The following is a 22,330-nucleotide window of genomic DNA, read 5'->3' as shown; positions in this document are numbered from 1 at the left end:
CTGATATTAAAAAAGTTTCTAATTAAAAAAATTAAAAATACAGATAAGTAAGACAGAGTTCCTACCTTCAAGGAGCCTCCAGTGAAGTCAGGAGAAAGGCTGTAACAGAGCTGTAACTGAGAGGCAAAGAAACACAAAGACGGGAACAAGGGAGAAAAGACTGTTTGGGATATGAGGAATCAAGGAAGACTTCCCGGAGGAAGTATCTTTGAGCAGGGACTGGAAAGCTGAGAAGGAGTTTACCAGGTAGGCATGGAGGCTAGAACTTCCAAAGTTCTAGTGGCAGGGACGCCCTGAGCCAAAGCAGAGAGTAGGACAATGTGGTGTGTGCTCCAGGCCCAGGGAGCTGACTGGCAGGAGATAGTGTGTATGGTCGTGTGTGGAGAATGATGGAAATTGGAGAGAAGGCTGGAATGTGGGCTGGGACCAGATCGTGTCCTTTTGACATTAAGACATCACATCATGAAAAATCCTGGCCCTTCAGAGAGAAATAACATCATGCTGGTAGACCACAGAAAGACAAGCCCCAAATAACTGGAAAAAGGATGACTAAAGTTAGAAGAAAAAAAAACAAACATGATTTTTAAAAATCAAATATGTGTAAGTGTGCGGGGAAAAAGGTAATCTCGTGTACTTCTGGTGGAAGTGTAAATTGGCCCCTTTGGATGGCTCTTTGGCAGTCTTTTAAAGCTAAAAATATCCATATTCCAAAATTCCACATGGAAAGATCTCCACACAATCTGGCTGAGTGAAAAAAGCAAGTTGAGGAGTAATAGAGCCTGATGCCATTTATGTAAAATAACCACATGGACAAACACACACACCCCAACACTGTGTTTTCTGTGGGTGCATGTAATATGTATATGTTTAAATTCTAAAAAGAGAAGACATTCGGATATTGTGTGATGTAAAAATTAAGTAAAGGAGGAAAGTGCGAAGGCGGCTGGGAGCTGTTTTATAGGAAGGGGGCGGGAGAGCTGTGTTTGGCAGTGGGCTGAGGGCGTTCTCAGTGTCTGCGGTGTTCTGCTATGCTGGGTGACTTTAATTAAAGCTTTGTTGCCAGGAACAAGGCAGAACACATGCCATCCTTTGTCCTCATTGTCTGATTTTTCTCTTTTCAGTCCTTGATCAATATCACCCATGGATTCATGAATTTCTCGGACATTCCTGAGCTGGTGGGGCCTCCGGTTGGTATCTACAGCTGCCTCAGAATGTGGCTTTTCCCCAGACGCCCCTGTTGAAACAAAGTCGGGTTGCTCTGGAATCCCTTTAGCTCCTGAAGCACAGAGCTAGGATATATCAAATAGAATGGAAAGAAAGCTTTCCACTTTTTGAAAAGTTGCTTTCACATTAATTTGATCATGTGGAAAGTTGTGTCCAAAGCAGTGGAAGCTTCCAGTCCTGTGCACCAGAAATATGTGTCCTGGAAATCAGAGAATGCCAAGTAACAAACAAATAATGTCTGTTGCACACGTTTGGCCTGCTTTTATTTACATTATCTTATTTCACAGAATAGGAGGAGCCTGGAGACATCTTTCCTTGTGCTCAAGGGAAACTGGAGCGTGAGGAGGAAATGGACTCATTCTAGTCTTTATAGCCCCATTTTAGAAATCTGGAAATTATCTGTGTGTTAATTTCCAGATCTCTAAAATGGGGCTATAATGTGTGTAAGAAACATACATTATTTTTGGCCAGACGTGGTGGCTCACGCCTGTAATCCCAGCACTTTGGGAGGCTGAGGCAGGCAGATCACGAGATCAGGAGTTTGAGACCAGCCTGGCCAACATGTTGAAACCCTGTCTCTACTAAAAATACAACAATTAGCTGGGCGTGGTGGCGTGTGCCTATAATCCTAGCTACTCGGGAGGCTGGGGCACGAGAATCACTTGAACCTGGCAGGCGGGAGTTGCAGTGAGCCAATATTGTACCACGGCACCCCAGCCTGGGTGACAGCGAGACTCTGTCTCAAAACAAACAAACAAAAAACCCGAAATATGCATTATTTCTGCATGTTGGCAGAGTTGACTCATGGCACAATGGCCCTTAGACGAAGGAAGCTTCCTCCTACAGCCTGTAGAATAAATCCTCATTGCATCTCCCAGCATCTGCTGGTCAGCAGCAGGGAAAGGAAGGAGCTCTGGCTTTGGGAGCCTTGGGGTTCCAGCCCCATCTTCTCCACACACCACTCTAAGCCCCTGATTCTCTTCTCTGATGACACTTCACCAGCCTTTGAGGCAACTTGTAAGAAATGAGGGATGTGAAACTGCTTAGCACACGGTGACGCTCTGTGCAAGTCATTGTGGAGACAGGTTTATACCTTCACAGCTGTGCAATGCAGATGTCCCAGCCTCTCCTGCAGATCCCCGTGAGGTTGCCCTGAAGCCCATTCATCCAGGGGAAAATCTAGTGCTGCCCCAAGATTCCTGCAAATATCTGCAGACTCTTCTGGCACCAGGTTTCTCCCCTGCTGAGTGACCTCTCATTGTGAGCTATCTTCCTGTCTCCTCTGTACTGCATCCATTTGATTTCCATGAAAACAAATAATCCAAAATACCTCAATAATGAAACCCTAGAGCAAACCAGATAACACGTGAAAGTTTCTTCCCAAGAGGTCTTTGTTTTCCCCAAGCTATTGGAGGTTTCGGGTATTAGGTGGGTGGATACTGAAGCAAAACACAGACAGACTAAAACCAGAGATTGGGCATCCCTGTCCTCACAGTCCCTGGGCCTTGTCTGCCTGCATTACCATGCCTCCACCCCTTCTCTCTTTTCCTTGCTTTCTTTCCAGTCGCTGTCCTCCCCTTGGCAAATCCAGACCCTCACAGGGCCCCTTCATCCCTAATGCTGTGTCAATCTGTCTTCCTAGCTGTGGGAGCATGCTGAGGCCTTTGGAAGGGGCTGGGAGGGAGGGGGTCCTGCTGACTCTGGAAATGCTGCTCCTAATCCAGCGTGCTCTGTCTTTGGCATGTCACAGGGGCCGGACGGGTTGCCTGGGCTGCCAGGATTTCCGGTAAGTACGACCCTCGCCCTCTTCTATCTGTGCCCCGTGGCAGCGATCATTCTGTTCCTTCCACGTGGAATGACATTTCCTCCATGTCTGCATGACTGAGCTCCAGTGGCATCTTGTTCGTTAACTTTTTCTTGGTGCTCCCACCTGGAAGTGTCCCCTTCTTTAAGTCCCATAAGGCTTTATTGTCACCACTCCTGTGGTTCTTTTCTGCCTTAAATAACAGTTATTTGTGCCCTTGCCTTTTTTTTTCTTGACCATCCTGTGAACAACTTGTGGAGGGTTGGGTTTTACTTATCTCTCTCTATCCAGGACCAATCGAAACCTGAAACAGCAGTTGGCTTGCTATGAATGAAAGTGGACGAGTCAAGTATTTCAAGTAGATAAATCCCTAAAGAGAGAGGATGATGGCGATGGAGGGGGTGCAAAGGAGGGAACCATGGACTAGACATCTAATAAATAATCATCTGTGTGCACCACTATGGGGCTTTCACCATGGAAGGTGAAAACATGCTTCTGTGTGGAAAGAGATTAGTTTTGTCTAAAAGTTTGAGCCTGTCTAAAAGTAAGACGTGGCTTCAGTGTGGGACCTGGGTGATTTCTCCAAAGCACTGCAGCTCTGAAAGGCCTAATGCCAATGCGTGACATGCACTGCTTCTGGATGAATGAAGGAAATGTATCACAAATGTAATAGAAATTTGTTCTTGATGGTGGAATGATCAGTGGCCTCCTTTTCTATTTCTTTATAATTTTCTGAATGTTTTATTTATTTATTTACTTATTTATTTATTTTGAGACGGGTCCTCACTCTGGTCATCCAGGCTGGAGTGCAGTGGCTCACTGCAACCTCTGCCCCCCAAGCTCAAGTGATCCTCCCACCTCAGCCTCCCAAGCAGCTGGGACTACAGTCATGTGCCACCATGCCTGGCTAATTTTTTGTATTTTTGATAGACATGGGGATTTACCATGTTGCCCAGGCTGGTCTGAAACTCCTGAGCTCAAACAATCCATCTGCCTCAGCCTCCCAAAGTGCTGGAATTACAAGCATGAGCCACTAAGCCTGGCTGATTTTCTGAACTTTTTACATTTTCTAAAGGCACGTATCATATGATAACACTAAAAATACTGCTAACTAGACATTAAAAAACAAAAGAGAGAATGGCGACCATGGCCATGACTGTGACCATGACTCTTGGTTAGCAGAAGGAAAGGCCAAACCCCTGAGCTCCAGCCCTGGCTTGGCTGCTCCAAGACCTGGGGCACGTTTCAGAGCACATTCTCCTCTAAATGAGTGGTCCTGTGTTCCTGAGGGAGTCCAGGACCTCCACTGCAGGGAGTAGGGAGGGGGCCAAATAGGCATATACCAGGCCACTGACCTGCAATAAGGGAAGCTTCACTGGACATATTTGTATATATTAGGCTTTCATTTAAGACTTTATTTGGCGAAAAAAAAGGAAAGAAAGGAGTTTCACTGCTAAACAATAATAACAAAGAGTTGAAAGCCACTGCTGTAATGGGTAATTCACTCTTTCATCCAGACAAGACAGGAACTTGTGAAAAGTTAAAATAGCAAGAAAGTGTTGAAATGCCTTTTTGAAGCAAATGTGGCTGTGTGAGTCATTGTCACAGGCATTCAGTGTCTGTTGGAGTTGAGAAGAGGTTGCCTCTGGCTGCGTGTGTGGATTTGGCTCTGCAGAGGGGTGGGTGGGCATTCCTATGGGGGGATGGCATGAGTGCTGGTGCAGAGGCAATGGGGGAGTGCAGAGAGGCTGCAGGAAAGGAGTCAACCTGATGGTGTGGGAGATGAGATATTGATGCCTGGCTGGGATGGGCTGGGGTGCCAGGCTAAGGTACCTGTGTCCCATCTCATAGGTAGTGGGGATCCAGAGAAGGGGTGGGAGTCGTGGAAGGGAATAGTGGAGGAGGCGGGCTGCAAGGTGGCCTGGAGGAGCCGGGGGCAAGCAGAGGCAACAGGCCCAGATGATGGACTGGGTCAGTAGTACCCAGTTGGAGGAAACCAATGTTTAAAGAAGTGTGAAGCCTCAACACTCAGTGCTATCTTCTTTCTACCAGACCACAATTTCTGGACCACTTAAGGTTAAGAAAATGTCATAGATAATCCTGACTTCCACCTGCCTGGGGGATGGCAGTGTCTATTCTACTGTTTGGAAAAAATATATATATTTCTGATTGATTTATGCATTTTAATCTTAACAAACAACCAAATACTATATAACAATTCCTTCCAGGGCCCTAGAGGACCAAAAGGTGACACTGGTTTGCCTGGCTTTCCAGGACTAAAAGGAGAACAGGTAAGAGGGGCCCATGTGTCTGGCTTTGGAATTTGCTAAATATTTCAGATTGGCTGAAAGTAGCTATTAACTTTTCTCTTCTTTGAGATAAAATTCACATACCATAAAATTCACCCCTTTAAATTATACAATTCAGTGATTTTTGGCGGGCTCATAAGGTTGTACAACCTCCTGAACTACTCGGTAATTCTAGAACATTTTCATCATGCCAGAAAGAAACCCCATACTTACTAGCAGTCACTGTCCCACTGTTAACAGTTTTAATCTCCAGGTTCTCTATGAGACGAGAAGGTACGAAGTGGGTAGTGAAATTGATTTTTATCATAATTTGGAAAGAGAACTCAACTCAACACTCTTTTGTTCTCACACACACTGTGCTTTGTCTAATCACCTGCTGGGCATCCCATTAGAACATGCACTGCCTGAGGGCAGGCATCCTGCCAGCTTCTTTTTCATAGCTCCAATACTAATATGGGGCCTGGTATACAAATGGTACTGAATACACTTGTGGGCAGAAGCATGTATAATTAATGAATAGAACAAATGTTAATATTTATAAGTTATAAGTTGGGCATTCTGCAGTTGAACAACAGTCTTGCTCCAGAATCTCTGGAATAAATATTTAGCACACAGAAAACTTCCTGAGAACTCCCAGGGTACCAAACCTATTGTTGTGCTTGTATTCTTTTGTGGTTGCCTCTTAGAATTAACTTTCCAGTTGGTTTTTATAGATAAGGGGGAGAGTGACGTCCATAAACAGATTAATGTATTCATCCGTCCATGTATACACTCATCCATCTTTCATCCACTGACCCCTGCCGTGTGCCAGGCAGTTTCCTGTGCTAGGCACTAGGGATACAGAAATAAGATGAGGAAGAGCTATGCAAAGAGCTAACAGAGCACATGTTTACAGCTGGAATGGAGCTCTGTGCAAAGCCAGTGGGAGCACTGTGCAACCCCCTGAGCCTGCCATGGGGAGTCAAGGAGGGTGGGTGTGCTTTCCGGGAGGGGGGAACTTAAGCTCCTCTCATTCTTCTCTACCCCCACCATTCTATAATGATCTCCAAGGAGGAGAGGGCCTCCAATATCTAGTGGGCCACTGCTCCAGGGCATGGAGGGCTCGGTATGCTGGGTGAAGGTTTGGCATCACATGGGAATGTGTCTTGGGATGCTTTTGCTGCCACAGGCCTGTGGAGATGGACCAGGGCTGGCCAGCTCAGGCTTGGGAGGAGGCCCAGTGAAGCAAGAGCACCTCTTGCTTTAAACACTCTGTTTCCTATGTGGTGAGGTCAGATGGATCTGGAGGGACGGATGTGACATCTGCACCCTAACCTCCTGCCACCTTGAATGACTGGCACAGGCAGCCAGGCGGCTCTGCTCCGGCCATTGCAGCAAACACGCTTTCTCTCACTCTGCCTCTAATGCTTTTGTGCTTGCTTCTTCTCCCTGCTGGCGTGCTCAGGACTACCTTTCCTCACCAGCGGAGTGGTAAGATCTAAATACCAGGTGTGGGCTTAGAGGGATGGAAGAAAGAGGCTGCTCTGCTTGCTTTGATGCCACTGTCCTAGCTACTCCCAGCCCCATTAAAAGGAGACTTCTGTGTGGCTCAGCCCTGCTCCCCAGGGGCCAGCATTGAAGTTTAGGGCCAAAGCCTCAGAGTCAGATAGAAGGTTTCTGCATCTGGCCTTGTTCTCTGGACAAGTATCTTCTCAGCAGCCTCTAGCGTAGTAGATGGCTCTGCTGAGGACAGGATTGGGGGCAGGATCCTGTGTTCTTGCCACCAGTCTACCCATCACCCATTTCCCAATATCTGAGATAGCTTTGCCTAACTAAGTGTTTGCACAGGAGCTTAGAGTTTGGATGCAATGTTACACGTGGAGACACAAGGCCTCCATGTTGACAGAGGCCTCTAGTTTTTATACCTTCATCTCTTTCCTAATTTCAAGTGTTTTAACAAGAATAAGTATTCTTGGTGGGAACAGATCTCAGGTTGAGTTGCTAGGAAAGCAAGCTATCAAATACATTGGGAGCCAGAGGTTCCTTGAGGGCACCATGTGGCAGGAGATAGACAGGACCACACTGAGGCTGGATCCTGGAGGGTTGAGAGTAAGGATGCAAATCTGTTATCAGTGGGAGCCCTGAAGGGACATGGAAGACAGGACTGTCCTGTGCCGTAGGACAGTAACTCTGATGGTACATAGAGGGAATGGCTGAGAGAACATGCATTCATTTAGGAGACTGTTGCAATACTCTAGCAAGAGGTAATTTTGGAGCAGTGGGGTTTCAAGTAGGATGAAGGCAAGATAAATAAATCATGGCTGTAGGACTGAGAGGACTCTGTACAAGGTGGCAAGGAGGAGTCTCTGTACAAAGCTCTCTGGACAAGGTGTCAAGGAGGAGTCCTGACTTCATCAAGATGTTTTCTGAATTACAGGGCGAGAAGGGAGAGCCAGGTGCCATCCTGACAGGGGACATTCCTCTGGAAAGGCTGATGGGGAAAAAGGTAATTATGTCACCAGACCCTACAGGCACATATCTGCCCCAGCTTCCCATCTTTGTTTCTGTTCCAAACAGTGACAAGTACATCTCTTCCTGTTTTAGGGTGAACCGGGAATGCACGGAGCCCCAGGACCAATGGTAAGCCAGAGCATCTCTCAGCTGGATCTGGACTGGGATTTGAAGCATTTTTCATACTTTGATTTGGTTAGATTTAGTCATCCCAGTTATGAAAATGCAAAGATGTGGCAAAGTGTGCATATACTAGGGTAAGGCTAACTACAATTAAATAAACTTTTCAGTGATTTAACACAACAGCAGCTTATTTCTCGCTCTTGCAAAGTCCACTGTGGTGGTTCTCAGCTTGGCATCTCTCCTCCAAGAAGTGACTCAGGGACCCAGGATGCTTCCATTCTGTGACTCTGCCATCTTGTGGATTCAAGGTCGCACAGGAGCTGGCAGGCTGAAGTTGGGGAGGGGGAAGAGATTGTGGAAGATAATAAACATCACTTCTGGCACATTCCATAAGCCAAAACTCAGAGGCCTGTGGCCTCAGAGTGTAGTTTAGCTGTGTGTCCAGGAAGGAGAGGTGCACTTGCAGTTATACCACAGAACTTGCCAGCTGAAGATGACCAATTTCCCAGGAAACCCTCAAAGGAACCCCACAAAACCTCTCTGGGATTTTTGATTTTGGTTGTGAATATGCCACTCATTTGCTGTGAGACCTTGTGCAAGCCCTCCTCTCTCTCTGGGCTCCTGTTTTCCCATCTGCACATTGAAGGGATTGAATTAGTACTAAATGGTATTAGGGCCCTTCTGGCCTTATGGCTCTGGGAATCTATAACCCATTTGGGCTTCTGAGCAGCTCTCCCTGTTTCTCCAAAGGTGAACCCTAAACTTCCTTCCCTGTGTAGAACATTCTCTCTGGGTCAGACTGTATTGATGCTTCACATAGGCCATCTTATTTCATCTTCACAACCCCAGGAAGTGACTCTCAGAATCCCCATTTTATAGAGGGGGAAACTCAGGCTCAAAGAGGTTAAGTAATCTGCCCATGTGACACAGCTTGTAAGTGGCAGAGTGGGGATTTGAGGCCAGCCTGTCAGGCTCTAGGTCCAGTCTCTTCTCAAATGAACCTCACTGCCTCTAATGAATATTTGAAACACTGAACATTTGAAACATTTTGGGCTGCAGAATTGTCTACAGTTTTATTTGGTTGAAGCTGGATCTCAGTTGTGGGGAGAAAGGACCTCACATTTCTGTAACAGACTTGTATCCTTGAAGAATGGCCTGTAACTTTTGAGGTGAATTCTTCAAAAGACCTTCTGAGGCCTTTGGTTCCCGAAGTCAGGAAGAGTGGGCACCGAAAGTCAAGTAGCTAAGACAGACTGAGAGATTCTTGTGTTAACTACTGGTTAACCACCTACTAACCTCCAATACTGTGGAAAATACAATAGTTAGTGGTGGGGGCCAGCAGGCTGCTGCAGATGCCATGGCAGTGGTTCCTCCTGAAGCCCAGCTTGGGCACAGCTTGCCAAACAGGCAGTAAGTGGCACCTTCTTCTAATTTGCATGAAGGTGCTGTATGGGCTAGCTGTGGCCTTAGTGACCAGTGTAGCTTATAACTCCTCAAATTCACTGGTGTCCTCTTACACAAAGTGTAGACCATGCACCAGCATCACTGACATCACTTGGGAACTTCTTAGAACTGTAGAACCTCGGGCCCCACCCAAGACATACTGGATCTGCATTTTTAACAAGATCCAGGTGATTCTTAATGCACATTGATGTTTGGGAAGTGTATTAGTCCATTCTCACGCTGCTATAAAGAAATACCGAGACTGGATAATTTATAAAGAAAAGAAGTTTAATTGACTCATAGTACCACATGCCTAGGAGTCCTCAGGAAACTTACAATCATGGTGGGAGGCATCTCTTCACAGGGCAGCAGGAGAGAGAATGAGTGCCAGCAGGGGAAACACCAGACACCTATAAAACCATCAGATCTAGGGAGAACTCATTCACTGTCATGAGAACAGCAGGGTTTAACTGCCTCCATGATTCAATGACCTCCCACCAGGTCCCTCCCATGACATGCGGGGGTTATGGAATTACAATTCAAGATGAGATTTGGGTGGGCACACAAAGGCAAACCATATCAGGAAGTGTTGCACTAGAACATACCAACCAAGTGGCCTGTGCCCTGTCAACCCCATCTGGCTTTGCTTTTCTTTCCCTAAGAGTAATATAGACTAGGTACTTTACCTACTGACCCTGTTTCAACTCAGTTTTTATTTGCCATTTTTCAGATCATGGTTATGTATGTTAATGGTAGGAGGAAAAGGAACTTGGAGTGCGCCAGGCTTAAACCAGTCATTCCTCTGGGAGACACAGCAGACCCAGCTGCAGGGTTGGAAAGGCACAGACCGAGGGTAGAATGTGTTCTAGGAAGAGGTATATCATCAATGGTGTTGTCAACCAAGTGGTTTGCATCCCAGACACTAGAAGGCAGGAGGGTTCCTGAAGATTGCAACAGAACAGTGGCTCTAGAGGCCTGTGGTCCTGGAAAGCCAGCACTGAAATAGGGCCCATGGTCAGGAACTCAGCTGGAGGACTGGGGTGTCAGACCAAGACTCTGGTTCCTAGGGGCAAGTTAGAGCAAGGAAGGAACCAAATCCTAGAGCGGGTTATCAGGCCAGGCTGGCCTGGTGGGCGAGGCAAGGTTGTATTATTCAGAATGCGGGATGCGGTAAGCCCTGGGACATAAGACCTAGGGCAGAGATTCATGTTCTGGGCTGGCCTAGCGCCTGGCTACCGGGGAGTTGAGGCCCTGAGCTACTGACCTCTTGCTCCTTAGTTAGCCCTGACTGCAAGAGGTTGGGTCCAGAGTCTGGGGTGGACTGGAGCCTGCAGGAAAGCAGGCGATGGAGTGGGTTGAGCAGGTGCTTCTAGCCGAGAGCGGAGAGGCTGGAGACAAAGAGGCTGCGGGAGGGGGCTTCGACCTGGCTCCCTGCCCTTCTTTCTCCTGTCGGTGGATCATCGTCACCACTGCCTGCAAAAGCCGGCTTGCACCCCTCATTTCCCTGAACCCAGACTTTCTGTTCTTTTCTAATCTGGCATTTGTTTTGCCTCTAGGGGCCCAAAGGACCACCAGGACATAAAGGAGAATTTGGTCTCCCCGGACGACCTGTAGGTATCAGCGTTCATTGGACAGGCTGGAGGGGGAGGACACATGGGCCAGGCTGGTCTGTGGGCGGAGGGTTTACTAAGGTGTCTGCTGTGGGTTCCAGGGTCGCCCAGGACTGAATGGCCTCAAGGGTGCCAAAGGAGATCCAGGGGTCATTATGCAGGTGAGTCATCCTGAGGATGGAGCCAGAGGTTGGTGTCCAGAGAGGGTGAGAGAGTGTGGGGTCCACAGAGCAGGGCCTGTGGACTGAATATTCAGGAATGTTGTTCTTATTCCTTCATTGCCACTGCCAAAGGTCCTCCCACCCAGTCCTGTCCTTCAGCTCCCTCTCAGGAGGGTCCTGCCACCTAAAACACCTCAGTGGAGAGTAGACTTCCTTATGTAGGACTCAGAGGGAGTAGGGGAGAAAGGGATCTGGTCATGCTCAGAAAATGTGGTTCCAAACCCCAGGGCCTCTAATTCTACAGTAATGTCACCTCTCCCCTCCTTTACACAGTCCCAGGGTTCACTCACGTCACTAGGGGCTCAGTGAGTGCTGGAAGTCAGTATCAAAGGCAGATTGGCTACTTAAGTGGGGCCTCCCAGGTTAGCAAACACTGGGCAGCAGCAGGGACCCTGGTCTAGGAGAAAAAAGCCAATGTTTATTCAGCAGCTGCTATGTACCAGACACTGTGCAAAGTGATTTTAAGGAGAGTTTCTCATTTAGTCTTGCTGATAACCATTGCATGAGACACTATGCAGGGGTCTTGTTTTACATAAGAGGATACTGGGGCCTATAGAAGTCAAGGCACCCAGCCAAGGTGACCCAGCTAATAATCCCCAAACCGAGATGTAAACACAGCTCTAAGTCTATTGCTGCTTCGGTTTGTGCTACACTGCTTCTGCTTTGTATGCCCAGAAATCCAGAAATACTATTTTCCTGAAGCATTAGGGGTTGACTCTCACTCACCAAGCCAACTGGAACTGGAAGGTAAACCAGATACTGATGCCTTCATTTAGAGTCATCAATACACCTTCCACATGGGCTAAACTCTTCATGCCTGCCCTCAGAGCCGCACCTCTCCTGCTGCAAGCTCCTGCGTCTAGGCTTAGAGGAGAAACTGTTGCATGGTATTAAGGCCAAGCTGGCCTCACTTTGAAAAAACTATCTAAAAAGAGTTTTGCATTTATGCTTGCATTTCTGAGACACATTCCCTCTGGCAATATATCACATGAGGGACCCGCACAGTCCATTTCCACTCCTATACTGGGAATGCACTGATAGGGAGGCCTTAGGCTCAGTATCAACTGGGAGTCAGAATCTGAGTTGCAATCTCGTTCTGCTGTAAGCTGCTGTGTGGTCTTGAGCAGGTCACCTCCCCTCTCTGAGGCTCATTAGCTGCATGTGTTAACCAGAGACAATACTTGTTGCTCTGTCATCCTCCCTATGGTTTGTTGTGAAGATACAGGGAGGACAGGGACATACAAGTGCTCTGTGGCTCCCTGGGCAACCTGAGAGAGAAGTTGGTTGGCTTCAGTGGACCCTCCTTTTCTTCCTCTGGAGGAAATGTCCTGCAGCTGCCCCTGCACTCACAACAACCTGAACTAATGGAATGGCCTTTTTTTCTTCCTTCAGGGCCCACCTGGCTTACCTGGCCCTCCAGGCCCCCCTGGGCCACCTGGAGCTGTGATTAACATCAAAGGAGTAAGTTGGCATGGGGTGGGAAGACCTTCCTGATTGGTCTAAGCTGGAGTCAGGTGTCCTGGTGACCTCACCTCTCGTTCTCGTTACCCACAGGCCATTTTCCCAATACCCATCCGACCACACTGCAAAATGCCAGTAAGTAGCAATCACCGCCTTAAAGAGCAGGCTTTGCAATACATAGCAACTCAGAGAAAAAATCAGTCTTTGTCTTGGGCCCTTTCTATCCTCAAATGTCCTCTTGAATGTCTTCTGTCCCCTAAGTGTAGACCCTCAAGTGACTAGAAGCTTTTAGATAACAGATTGTGGCAGTGAAACATACTGGATCTTCTAAGGGTGCACACACGGTAAGGTGCTTCTTTTCATACCATCTAAAAAGCAGTGTCTTTTGTTATTGCGATCATATTAGCTTCATGCTTGGAGTAGTATAAAATTGGGAAAAATAGACCCCTTAGAAAACATAGATGAGAAAACAAGCCATGCCAACCCATGGTCTTTGCATTGGGAACTTTGGGCTAAAATCTGTAACTAACTATATTGCCCTTTCCCAATGATCACGTCACTGCACAGCGCACAACACTGACAGGCAGGGCTTCTCTCTCCCACTTTATAATAAGGAAACGAACTGTGACTCAGAGAAGCTCACTGGCTTGTCCAAGGTCATAGGACTTGACTGAGCTGGGACTGTAACTCAAGTCTCCTAACCACCAGGCAGCAGGTGCAGACACTGGGATTCTGAGGAGTCAGGCACTTGCCCGGCCCCCCAACTATTGAGCTGCTCTGTCCCTGATGTTTTACCCATAGGAAGAGAGTCAGATTTCTGTGAGAAAACCCAGAGGGGAGGGTGGGCCTTGTGCACAGGCATTAGTCACAGAACCATACATAATCATTCTCTCATTCATTCAACAAATATTTATTGAGCACTTATGCAGTACCAAGTACTACCCCAGGTAGGCCCTGGGGACACAAGGGTGAACTAGACGGGTGTGGCCTCCGCTCTTAGGAGCTTGCAAATTACAATTTAGAAATATTCTTTGACGTGAGTTCATAATTGATCCCTGTTGGAGGTGATGCTAAGACTTGGGTCAGAGGCTACAAAATGACACAGTTTGGCTGCATATTTGCCCAGACATCTGGCTAAGTCTACACACTGAGGCATCCAAGTCTGCAGCACAGGGCCTGGGAACTCTGGCCTAGAGGGCAGGACCTACCTATGTCAGGTGACTAAGGGGCTCCAGGCTCTACATGGAGACAACAGCAACCCAGTATGTGTTTATATCCATGGCCTGAAGAGAAACATAAAATATCAGTGCTGGAGTGACCTTCCTGGGCAGTCGCTGCATCCCACCTCCTTATCACACAGGAGAGACCCAGCCCAGAGAAGCAAAGGGCTGGCTCCAGGTCACACAGTGAGTTAGTGCCGAAGCCCCTCCCAACTAACATGATTTCAGGCCTCAAATGAGCCAGCCACAGAACAGCACTTGACAAATTTTAGAGTGCTATAAAAATACTACTGCAATGATCATGATCTGCTCCAGGAACTCTTGCAGTAACCATGGTCTTTGGGGGTCATGGGATACCTAAAAGAAGGAAAAGATAGGCTCAAAGCATTTTTAGTAAGATTGTTTACTTCATATTGCCTGGCTAGATACTATAGGAGCTGGGTCATGGAAATTTCTTGTCCAACTCTCAAAATGGGCATTTTGAGACAGAAATGCTTCCTCTTACAGTCAGCATTTCGTGAACCCCTTATAGTTTCAGCTCCTTCCAACACCCGAATCATTTACAGCTCATGTCTGTAGTGGAGAAACTTTATCAGCATAGCCTGTAAGATAACAGCTTGGAGCTGCAAACTTCATCCTTAACTTATAAATGTTTTTAATGGAATATTTCCTCCCTACTCCCATCTTTTCTTGGTGGCCCCTGAGCAGCTTGTGACCCTCCACCCTAAGCATAGAAGGATTTTGGCACCAGACGGATGACTTTGATTCCACACATCAGCTGGGAAGAAGCCAGGTTACAAGTGGCCTTGTCTTAACAGAGAAGGAAATGCAGGAATCTGGGGAAAACTGGGAAGGAATATTATCCAGAACAGCTTGGACTCTAGACCCCTGGAACCTAATGAGGAGTCCAGAATAGCCACTCCCAATCTAATGATAACCCCCTTTGCTAATTACCTGCTCATGACGCTCATCTTTGATTAGGTGCAATAGCAAAGCTAATGGCTGACCCAGCTTCACGGCTGGGCATGTCACTTGCTCGGATGCTTGATCTCATATATGAATCAATCCCAAGTGATAAGAAAGGACGACAAGAATGCTCATAGTTGGCCAAACCAACACTGCCACAATTTGTTGTCTTAAAGCTTTGGGCTTCCCTACGACTGAGTTTTTTGGCCAGTAGGTCTCAGCTCTGTCTCCCCAGCCCAACTACATCATGGGTCTCCCAGCTGAAAGCCTGGGATGTCTGTGCATTGAGAACTGCTGGGGATTCGGGGCTTTGGGGGACTCCAGAGCCAAAGGAAGGCCTGGCTCTGTGGCATTGCCTCTTTTGTCACATGCCCCCGGGACAGTGGCTGCCTGTGTCTGCAAACACCACAGCAGAGCTTGCAGTGCCTGACCTGGACTTCTTCTCTTTCCAGGTTGATACTGCTCATCCTGGGAGTCCAGAGCTCATCACCTTTCACGGTATACACTCCCTTCTTCATCATTTGTTTCTCTGGGCCATCTCCTTGAGGAAGGTGGTTTTTCTTTGCCCAGTGCTGGGCGCAGACTAGGTGGTCAGGAAGGTCTAACTGGATGCTGTAGGGTTGGAGGTGGCAGCTGAGCCAAGGCTGTGGGGCTGTGCACCTCTCTTTGGTTTGGTCACACATGTCTATTCTGCTTATCTTCGCTGAGCCTCCTAGTTGGCAACAAGCACTCTGTTCTTTCAATTGTTCATTTATTCATAAAACATTCACTGATGCCTGTTCCTTACTTGGTATGATCCACACTGGGCTGAGAGAGATTCCAAGAGCCTGGGAAGCACTGTTCCTGCCTCTCAGGCTCTTGGAACCTGATAAGTGAAACTATTTTAAAAACAATTAAGTGCAGTATGCCAAGAGCTGATCAGGGAAGGGCCGTGGGAGCTCAGGAGACCCTTGCCTCAGTGTCCATGCAACTTTGTAAGCATCTTCTGGGAGCTTGTTAGAAATGCAGGACTTCAGGCCCCACCCTAGACCTGCTGAATCAGAACCCGTGTTTTAACCATCTCCCAGGTGAGGCGTGTGCACAGCAAAGTGTGAGAAATGCTGGCTCAGAGGGTTTCATTAGTAAATGTCAGCATGTTCATAGCCACATGCAGGAGCTTTGCTATGGCACATCAGAGAGGGACAGGCCAGGGGACGGGGCCTGAAGGTGAGCAGTCACTCTGGTGCCCCTGTCCCACACACCCTGTCATGCCACTTGGGGCTTAAATAGGGGAAGATCTTTTTTCTTCAATATTCACCTTCAGCTTGGCTGCGTCACCCCAGCCCACCAGGTGGTGGTCTCCCTGATGTTATCTGACCCCATGGTTTTTCTGTCACTTCTGCCTACCAAGCCCAGCCTGTTTCTAAAATCTATGCTTAGATTCAGTTCAAGGCACCCCTTTCCCCTGGTGCAAGTTGGACTTTAGGGAGCAGGGGATGGAGCCAGATTTGTTTTCTCAGATCTCCAACTGTTTCTCTTCCCTGTGAGCCTCCCCTGGAAGGAGGGGGAGGGAACAGATCTTTCTGGATGTGACAGCTCCTAGTGGGCAATCATCCTGCTTACTGTGTGCAGCCACTATTGCTCCAGTCGGTGCTTGTGCACTTGCTGTCTGCTCTTCTGATCACTGCTGTCTGTGGGCTCAGTGTGGGTGAGGGAGGCCCCATGGGCCCCACTGCCCAGGTCATGGGTCTCACACAGCATTCCCAGGGTTGGAGAGGCCTTGATAGATGTAGTTGCTGCTCCCTACTGACCCCCTGCTGACACCATCATGACTGTGATGCTCATATTCCCTCCCCTTCATTGAGAAAGCCTGAGCCCCTACCCTCATCTACACTTTGTGGCCCCATCTCTAGGCTCAAGAGCATTGGCGGGTTGATCTGCCACACCTCTTGGGAATGAGGAATTCAAAGACCTAGCGTCCACGCTACCCATCAAGGTGGGGAAAGGGAACCACTTCCCTTCCCAAGCAGTGATCTCCCAAAAGGCTTTCTTCCATGCCCCCTCCCATATAAAGAGTTGAGGGGAAAGGTAGGGATGGAATGCCAGTTCTGCAGAAAAGGTGTTTCTCACTAGTCCTGTGGGGATGTACAACACTGCATGGTGGGCATTCTCACAACTTTGTAAGTAGAAAACTTAGCGCCCTTGGTTGTCCTGTGCGGGCACTCTTGGGAGAACCCTCTCCTTCCCTCACACCCCCATGCTGCACAGGCCTAGATGGATGAGTCTGGAAGATTGACATGGCGCTGAGCCTCTGTCTTCATTCGTGGCACTGTCCAAGCCAGGGTTAGCTGCAGGCTCTGCTGCACTCCTGGGATGCGCTGCTGGAACCTCAGTGAGAGCATATATTTCATCTTGCCTTGCGTTACTGTGAGCTGTGTCTGTCTCCCAGTAGACCGAGCTTTTCAAGGTTGAGAATGTGTCTGAAGCATCTACCTGTGCCCTCTTTATGATTTTACACTTGCTGATTTCTCAGGAGGGCCTTGTTTGAGTGGACTTTGCTAAATGAGCTCGGTTTGAAAAACTGTCTCAGAAAGGTTTTATGTGGAATGAAGGTGATTTTTGATTTTTTTTTTTTAACATGTATGTGTTTTGTTGCAGGTGTTAAAGGAGAGAAAGGATCCTGGGGCCTTCCTGGCTCAAAGGGAGAAAAAGGCGACCAGGGAGCCCAGGGACCACCAGGTATTCCAGCTCTTGTTCTCAATCTTGCCTTTGATTTTTTGCTCCTGAGAACAAATGCAACTGAGAAATGTGACCTAGCCAGAGGGTAAGACTAATGACATTCCACCCTGACCACAGGCTCCACTGGTTTCTAGTGAGACCCAAGCATGGGCCTGGCGTATCCAAAATGGAACATTGTTAAGAGAGACGAGAAAATCCAATCATTCATCTTTTTTTATGCAAAACAAGGTCCAAAGAGGGCCAGGGACCCACCTGGGATCCCACAGTGTCTGGGTTGATGGGCCCACAATAGCACCTGTTTTTGCTTGCAAGCAGACTCTGTTAGCCAACCCAGTGCAGGGTCATGTCCACTAAGATGTAACTGTGGTTGCCAACTTAGAGACTTTTATTTTAAATTTCTTAAATTACAATGGTGAATTTTATGAAGCATTTCTTTTTCAGGTCCTCCACTTGATCTAGCTTACCTGAGACACTTTCTGAACAACTTGAAGGTGAGTGTTTCTCTACCAATATTTGGAGTGTGTTTTTCATGTTTTGGTTTATGTCAGAGACTGAGTTCATCCCACTCTTACTGAAATATTCCTATGTTCTCTGCTTCCAGGGGGAGAATGGAGACAAGGGGTTCAAAGGTGAAAAAGGAGAAAAAGGAGACATTAACGACGGCTTCCTTATGTCTGGGCCTCCAGGCCTGCCCGGAAATCCAGGCCTGGCTGTGAGTAGAGACCCCTCCAAGTCATTTTCCCCAAGGCCTTACAGCTTTCCCGGAAGCTCCCAATGGGACTAAGCAGTTAGGGCTAGTCATTGTACTGTAAGCTGGAGGCAGAGCTTGGGGATCAGCCAGCTCTTTCCCCATCCTTGTTGATTGATGGGGAGGTTGGCTGAGGTCCCTGGAGAGAAGGTAGCTGGCCAAGGCCACATGAAGGTAGGTAACTTCTAGGCCATTAGTCACACTGCCTTATTCATGAAATGTGTGGAAAATTTACTCCACACAAAGAATGATTAATGGTGAATGCATCAGATAACAGAAGCAGAATGGAAGGTAAGGGAGACATTTTTAGAGGAGCTATTTGATTCTTCTGAAATTTTATCAGAGGAGCTCCTAGATAGGTGTGGTTTTCCTAGGATGAGAGGTTTTTCCAGGTGAAAGGAGAGAAAGTCAAGCTGTGCCCCTGACAAGAATATGACCAGATCATTGACCTTTGGTCCCAGAGCTCACCGTGAGGGTAGAACCAGCAAAGCCAGAGATCAGAGTTCTGCCTCTAGCTGTGCCTCTAATTTGCTTCATGATCTTGGGCAAGTCCTTTCACTTCTCTGGGCTTCAGTTTCTCCATCTGTGAAATACAAAGGCTAGACTACATGATCTCCAAGGTCCCTTCTGCCTCCAGGGCTCTCTGGGGTTCTCTGTAGAGTTATTCAACAGAATGACTGGGCTGCCATCTTGGAGGCCTTACCCCACCTTGAATTGTGCCCAGGATTGAGGATAGTAATAACAATAGCTGGTGTTTATTGATTTCTTTTAAATATTCTCATAAAAGGACTAGATGGGACTTCTAGTGATGAATGATTCTTTCTCTCTGTTACTGTGTGCTTGCCTTGACAGGGCCAGAAAGGGGAGACAGTCGTTGGGCCCCAAGGACCCCCAGGTGCTCCTGGTCTGCCTGGGCCACCTGGCTTTGGAAGACCTGGTGATCCTGGGCCACCGGGACCCCCAGGGCCACCAGGACCTCCAGCTATCCTGGGAGCAGGTTAGTGCTGGAAGCAGTGCCCTTGTTCATGCTGTCCCTACCATTGTGCTCAAGTTCACCTCATCTGGGTGGCTTGTCACAGCTGCGCTGCCTAACACAGGGCTTTCCTGGATACAGCCTTCTTTCCTTTCTTTAAGATTGAGATATAATTTGCACATCACAAAGTTCACCCACTTATAGTGTCTAATCCAGTAGTTTTTAATATATTCACGAAGTTATGCATGTAGTCATCACCACTGTCTAATTCTAGACCATTTTCATCACACCAAAAAGAAATTTTGTACCGATTAGCAGTTGTACCTTTTCTTTCTTTCCCTCTCCTCTACCAGATCTGGGCAACCATGAATCTACTTCTGCCTCTGGATTTGCCTATTCTGGACATTTCACATAAATGGAATCATATAATATATGGCTCTTTGAGTCTGACTTCTTTCACTTAACACAGTGTTTTCAAGGTTCACCCACGTTGCAGCACGGATCAGCAGTTCATTCCTTACTGTGGCCAAATAATATTGCATTGTATAGGATATACATTTTGTTTTTTCATTCATCTGTTCATGGACATTTGGGTTGTTTCTACTTTTTGGCTATTATGAATAACGCTGCTATGAACTTTCATGTACAAGTTTTTATGTGAACATGTTTTCCGTTCTCTTCAGTATATACGTAGGAGAAATTGCTGGGTCATATGGTAACTCTATGTTTAACTTTTTGGGAACTGCCAGACTGTTTTCCGAAGGAGTCACAACATTTCGCATTCCCACCAGCAGTGGCAGTGTATGAGGGGGTTCCAGTTTGTCCTCCCGTATTATGGTATCCTCATTGTATCTTTTTGATTATAGCCATCCTACAGGGTATGAAGTGATATCTCACTGTGGTTTTGGTTTGCATTTCCCTAATGACTAATGATGTTGAGCATCTTTTCACGTGTGAGTGGAAACTTCCTGGCTGCTTTGTCAATGCCTTAGGTGCATGAGAACCTGCCTTAATGACCAGCAGTGACTGGAACTCTATTTAAAAATCTATTCATCCCTTAGAGCCTCACCTCCTCAAATGCAAAATGGGCGAAATTAAAGAAAATCTCTATGTAATAAGCATGTATCAGATGCCAGGCATTTTGCTAATCACTTTACTATGGTATTTTATTGAAACCTCACAACAGCCCTTTAAAAAAAGCATTAACATCCCCATTTTACAGGTAAGGAAAGTGAGGCCCAGAGACATTTAGGAACTTTTCCAAGGTCACACAGCTAATAAATGACACCAACAGGATTCAGACCCAGAGCAGTGTATCTCCAAAGCCTGTGTTATTTCTACTATGTCTGTTGTAGGAGACAATAATAGCAGCAATGATAGCATGAAGGCATACTTTTTTGTTGTTTGGCTTGGCAGGAGCCAGGTATGGTGGAAGCATACAGAGTCCTTGGCATAAGGAGAGCTTTACATAGGAGGTGACTTTGGGGCTGGAGCTTTGACTTAGCCTTGGATCATTTGGCTGCAAGTGATAGAAACCTAACTCAAAGTAGCTCAAGCAAAGGGGAAATGTACTGGGTGTGAAGGAGGGAATGAACAATCAACTTGTGGGAGAGGTAGATAAGCAGCTGGACCTCAGGAACAGCCAGAGCCAGGAACTCAACCCCTGCAAGGATTTTCTGGCCATCTCTTGTCTCCGCTTCTCTCTGCATGCAATTTCATACTTCCTCACCACAAACCACATCCTCTGCACAGCGGGAAATATGGTTACTGACAACTTACAGCTTCCACTGTCAGCTAGAAATCTTGAACTTCTTTTACTATTTTAGTTTGAAAAGTCCTGGGATGGGGAAGTCCTAGAGAAGGGTCCTAATGGGCCTGACTTGGGCAAGGTACCCAATCTTGGACCAATCCCCTATGACCAGTCAGTCAGATTACATGAGAACATGGTAGCTCTTTCTGGAACCAAATGGTTGTAGGTCCCAAGAGAAGGAGATGAGGACATTGGTCCTACAAAGGAAGAAGGTGCTGAGTGAATGGAACCATAGGTGCCCACACAGCCATGAGGGAAGAGTAGGACTGCGGGAGGTGGAGGCATATTACAGGGTGAGTGCAAGGTGGAGAAAATCTGTTGTCCACGGCAACACTACATTAGAGCTCCTGGGATGCCTTGCTGCATTGAGCAAGGATTGCTTCTCACATAATGTATAGCAATTCAGTTTACAAAACACTTTCATGGCCATTATCCCATTTAATCTTCACAGCAACCCTGGGAGGAAGATAAAACAGGTATTATTATAAAATTCATCTCACGGATGAAGACACTGAAGCTCCACAGAGGTGAAGAGACTTACTCGAGGTCACAAATTCTATTAAGAGGCATGACTGGGATCCAAATCTGAGCCCACTGGCCCTCTATCCACTAGGCATTTGCCACCTATGTGTGGATGTTCAAGTCCTATGTTGGAACTGAACATGTGCTTGCAATGACCTGAAGAATTGTATAATTTTACTGGGACTTGTGAAAACACCCTTAATTCTGCCAAGAGCTTGGCACATTTGGAGGAGGTGTCGGCAGTAGGGTGAACAGAAGATGAGAGAGGTAGAAGAACAGCCAAAGGAATAGTTGTAATAATACTACTTTATGTTAGCCTAAAGTAAGGGCTTTTCAGTTGAGGAATCATAGACTCCTAGAGAGTCCAAGGATATACCTCCAGGATTTGTCATCCCAGTAATTTTTTTTTTTTTTTTCTTTTTTGTAGAATTGTTGTGTGCATTTTTCTGGGAAAGAGGGCAATAACCTTGATCTGATTTTTAAGGGCACTGTGACTCTTCAAAAGCTAAGAGCCCTTGGTCAAATGAATGCTGTACAGGTACAATTTGCAAAGCACTCAGTTCTCACCACAGCCCAGGGAAGAAGAAATGCCTATTTTACATTTTGCATAAGAGGAAAAAGCTTCAGAGAGCTTGCTGTTTGCTCGAGATCACACAGCTAGGAATGGACAAACTAAGGACTTGAGTCC

At 47.0% G+C, this 22,330-nt stretch overlaps 1 protein-coding gene across 1 annotated transcript in view; it reads left to right on the top strand.

The window, feature by feature from the left end:
- The window catches only part of COL15A1 (collagen type XV alpha 1 chain), a 127,892-nt gene that overhangs the window by 93,770 nt on the left and 11,792 nt on the right, over positions 1 to 22,330 (top strand). The window contains exons 22-35 of the mRNA XM_025360377.1: positions 1,122 to 1,187; positions 2,975 to 3,010; positions 5,257 to 5,319; positions 7,754 to 7,822; positions 7,921 to 7,956; positions 10,950 to 11,003; positions 11,105 to 11,164; positions 12,617 to 12,685; positions 12,779 to 12,820; positions 15,324 to 15,369; positions 17,509 to 17,589; positions 18,031 to 18,080; positions 18,191 to 18,301; positions 19,190 to 19,334. Of these exons, the coding sequence (XP_025216162.1) occupies positions 1,122 to 1,187; positions 2,975 to 3,010; positions 5,257 to 5,319; positions 7,754 to 7,822; positions 7,921 to 7,956; positions 10,950 to 11,003; positions 11,105 to 11,164; positions 12,617 to 12,685; positions 12,779 to 12,820; positions 15,324 to 15,369; positions 17,509 to 17,589; positions 18,031 to 18,080; positions 18,191 to 18,301; positions 19,190 to 19,334 (928 nt within the window). The remainder of the gene's footprint in view (positions 1 to 1,121; positions 1,188 to 2,974; positions 3,011 to 5,256; positions 5,320 to 7,753; positions 7,823 to 7,920; positions 7,957 to 10,949; positions 11,004 to 11,104; positions 11,165 to 12,616; positions 12,686 to 12,778; positions 12,821 to 15,323; positions 15,370 to 17,508; positions 17,590 to 18,030; positions 18,081 to 18,190; positions 18,302 to 19,189; positions 19,335 to 22,330) is intronic.

This window comes from Theropithecus gelada, chromosome 15, assembly GCF_003255815.1.
Source record: "Theropithecus gelada isolate Dixy chromosome 15, Tgel_1.0, whole genome shotgun sequence".
Lineage (NCBI taxonomy): Eukaryota > Metazoa > Chordata > Mammalia > Primates > Cercopithecidae > Theropithecus > Theropithecus gelada.
Note: the sequence above shows the minus strand (reverse complement) of the source record. Positions and strands in the feature narration are given on the sequence as shown.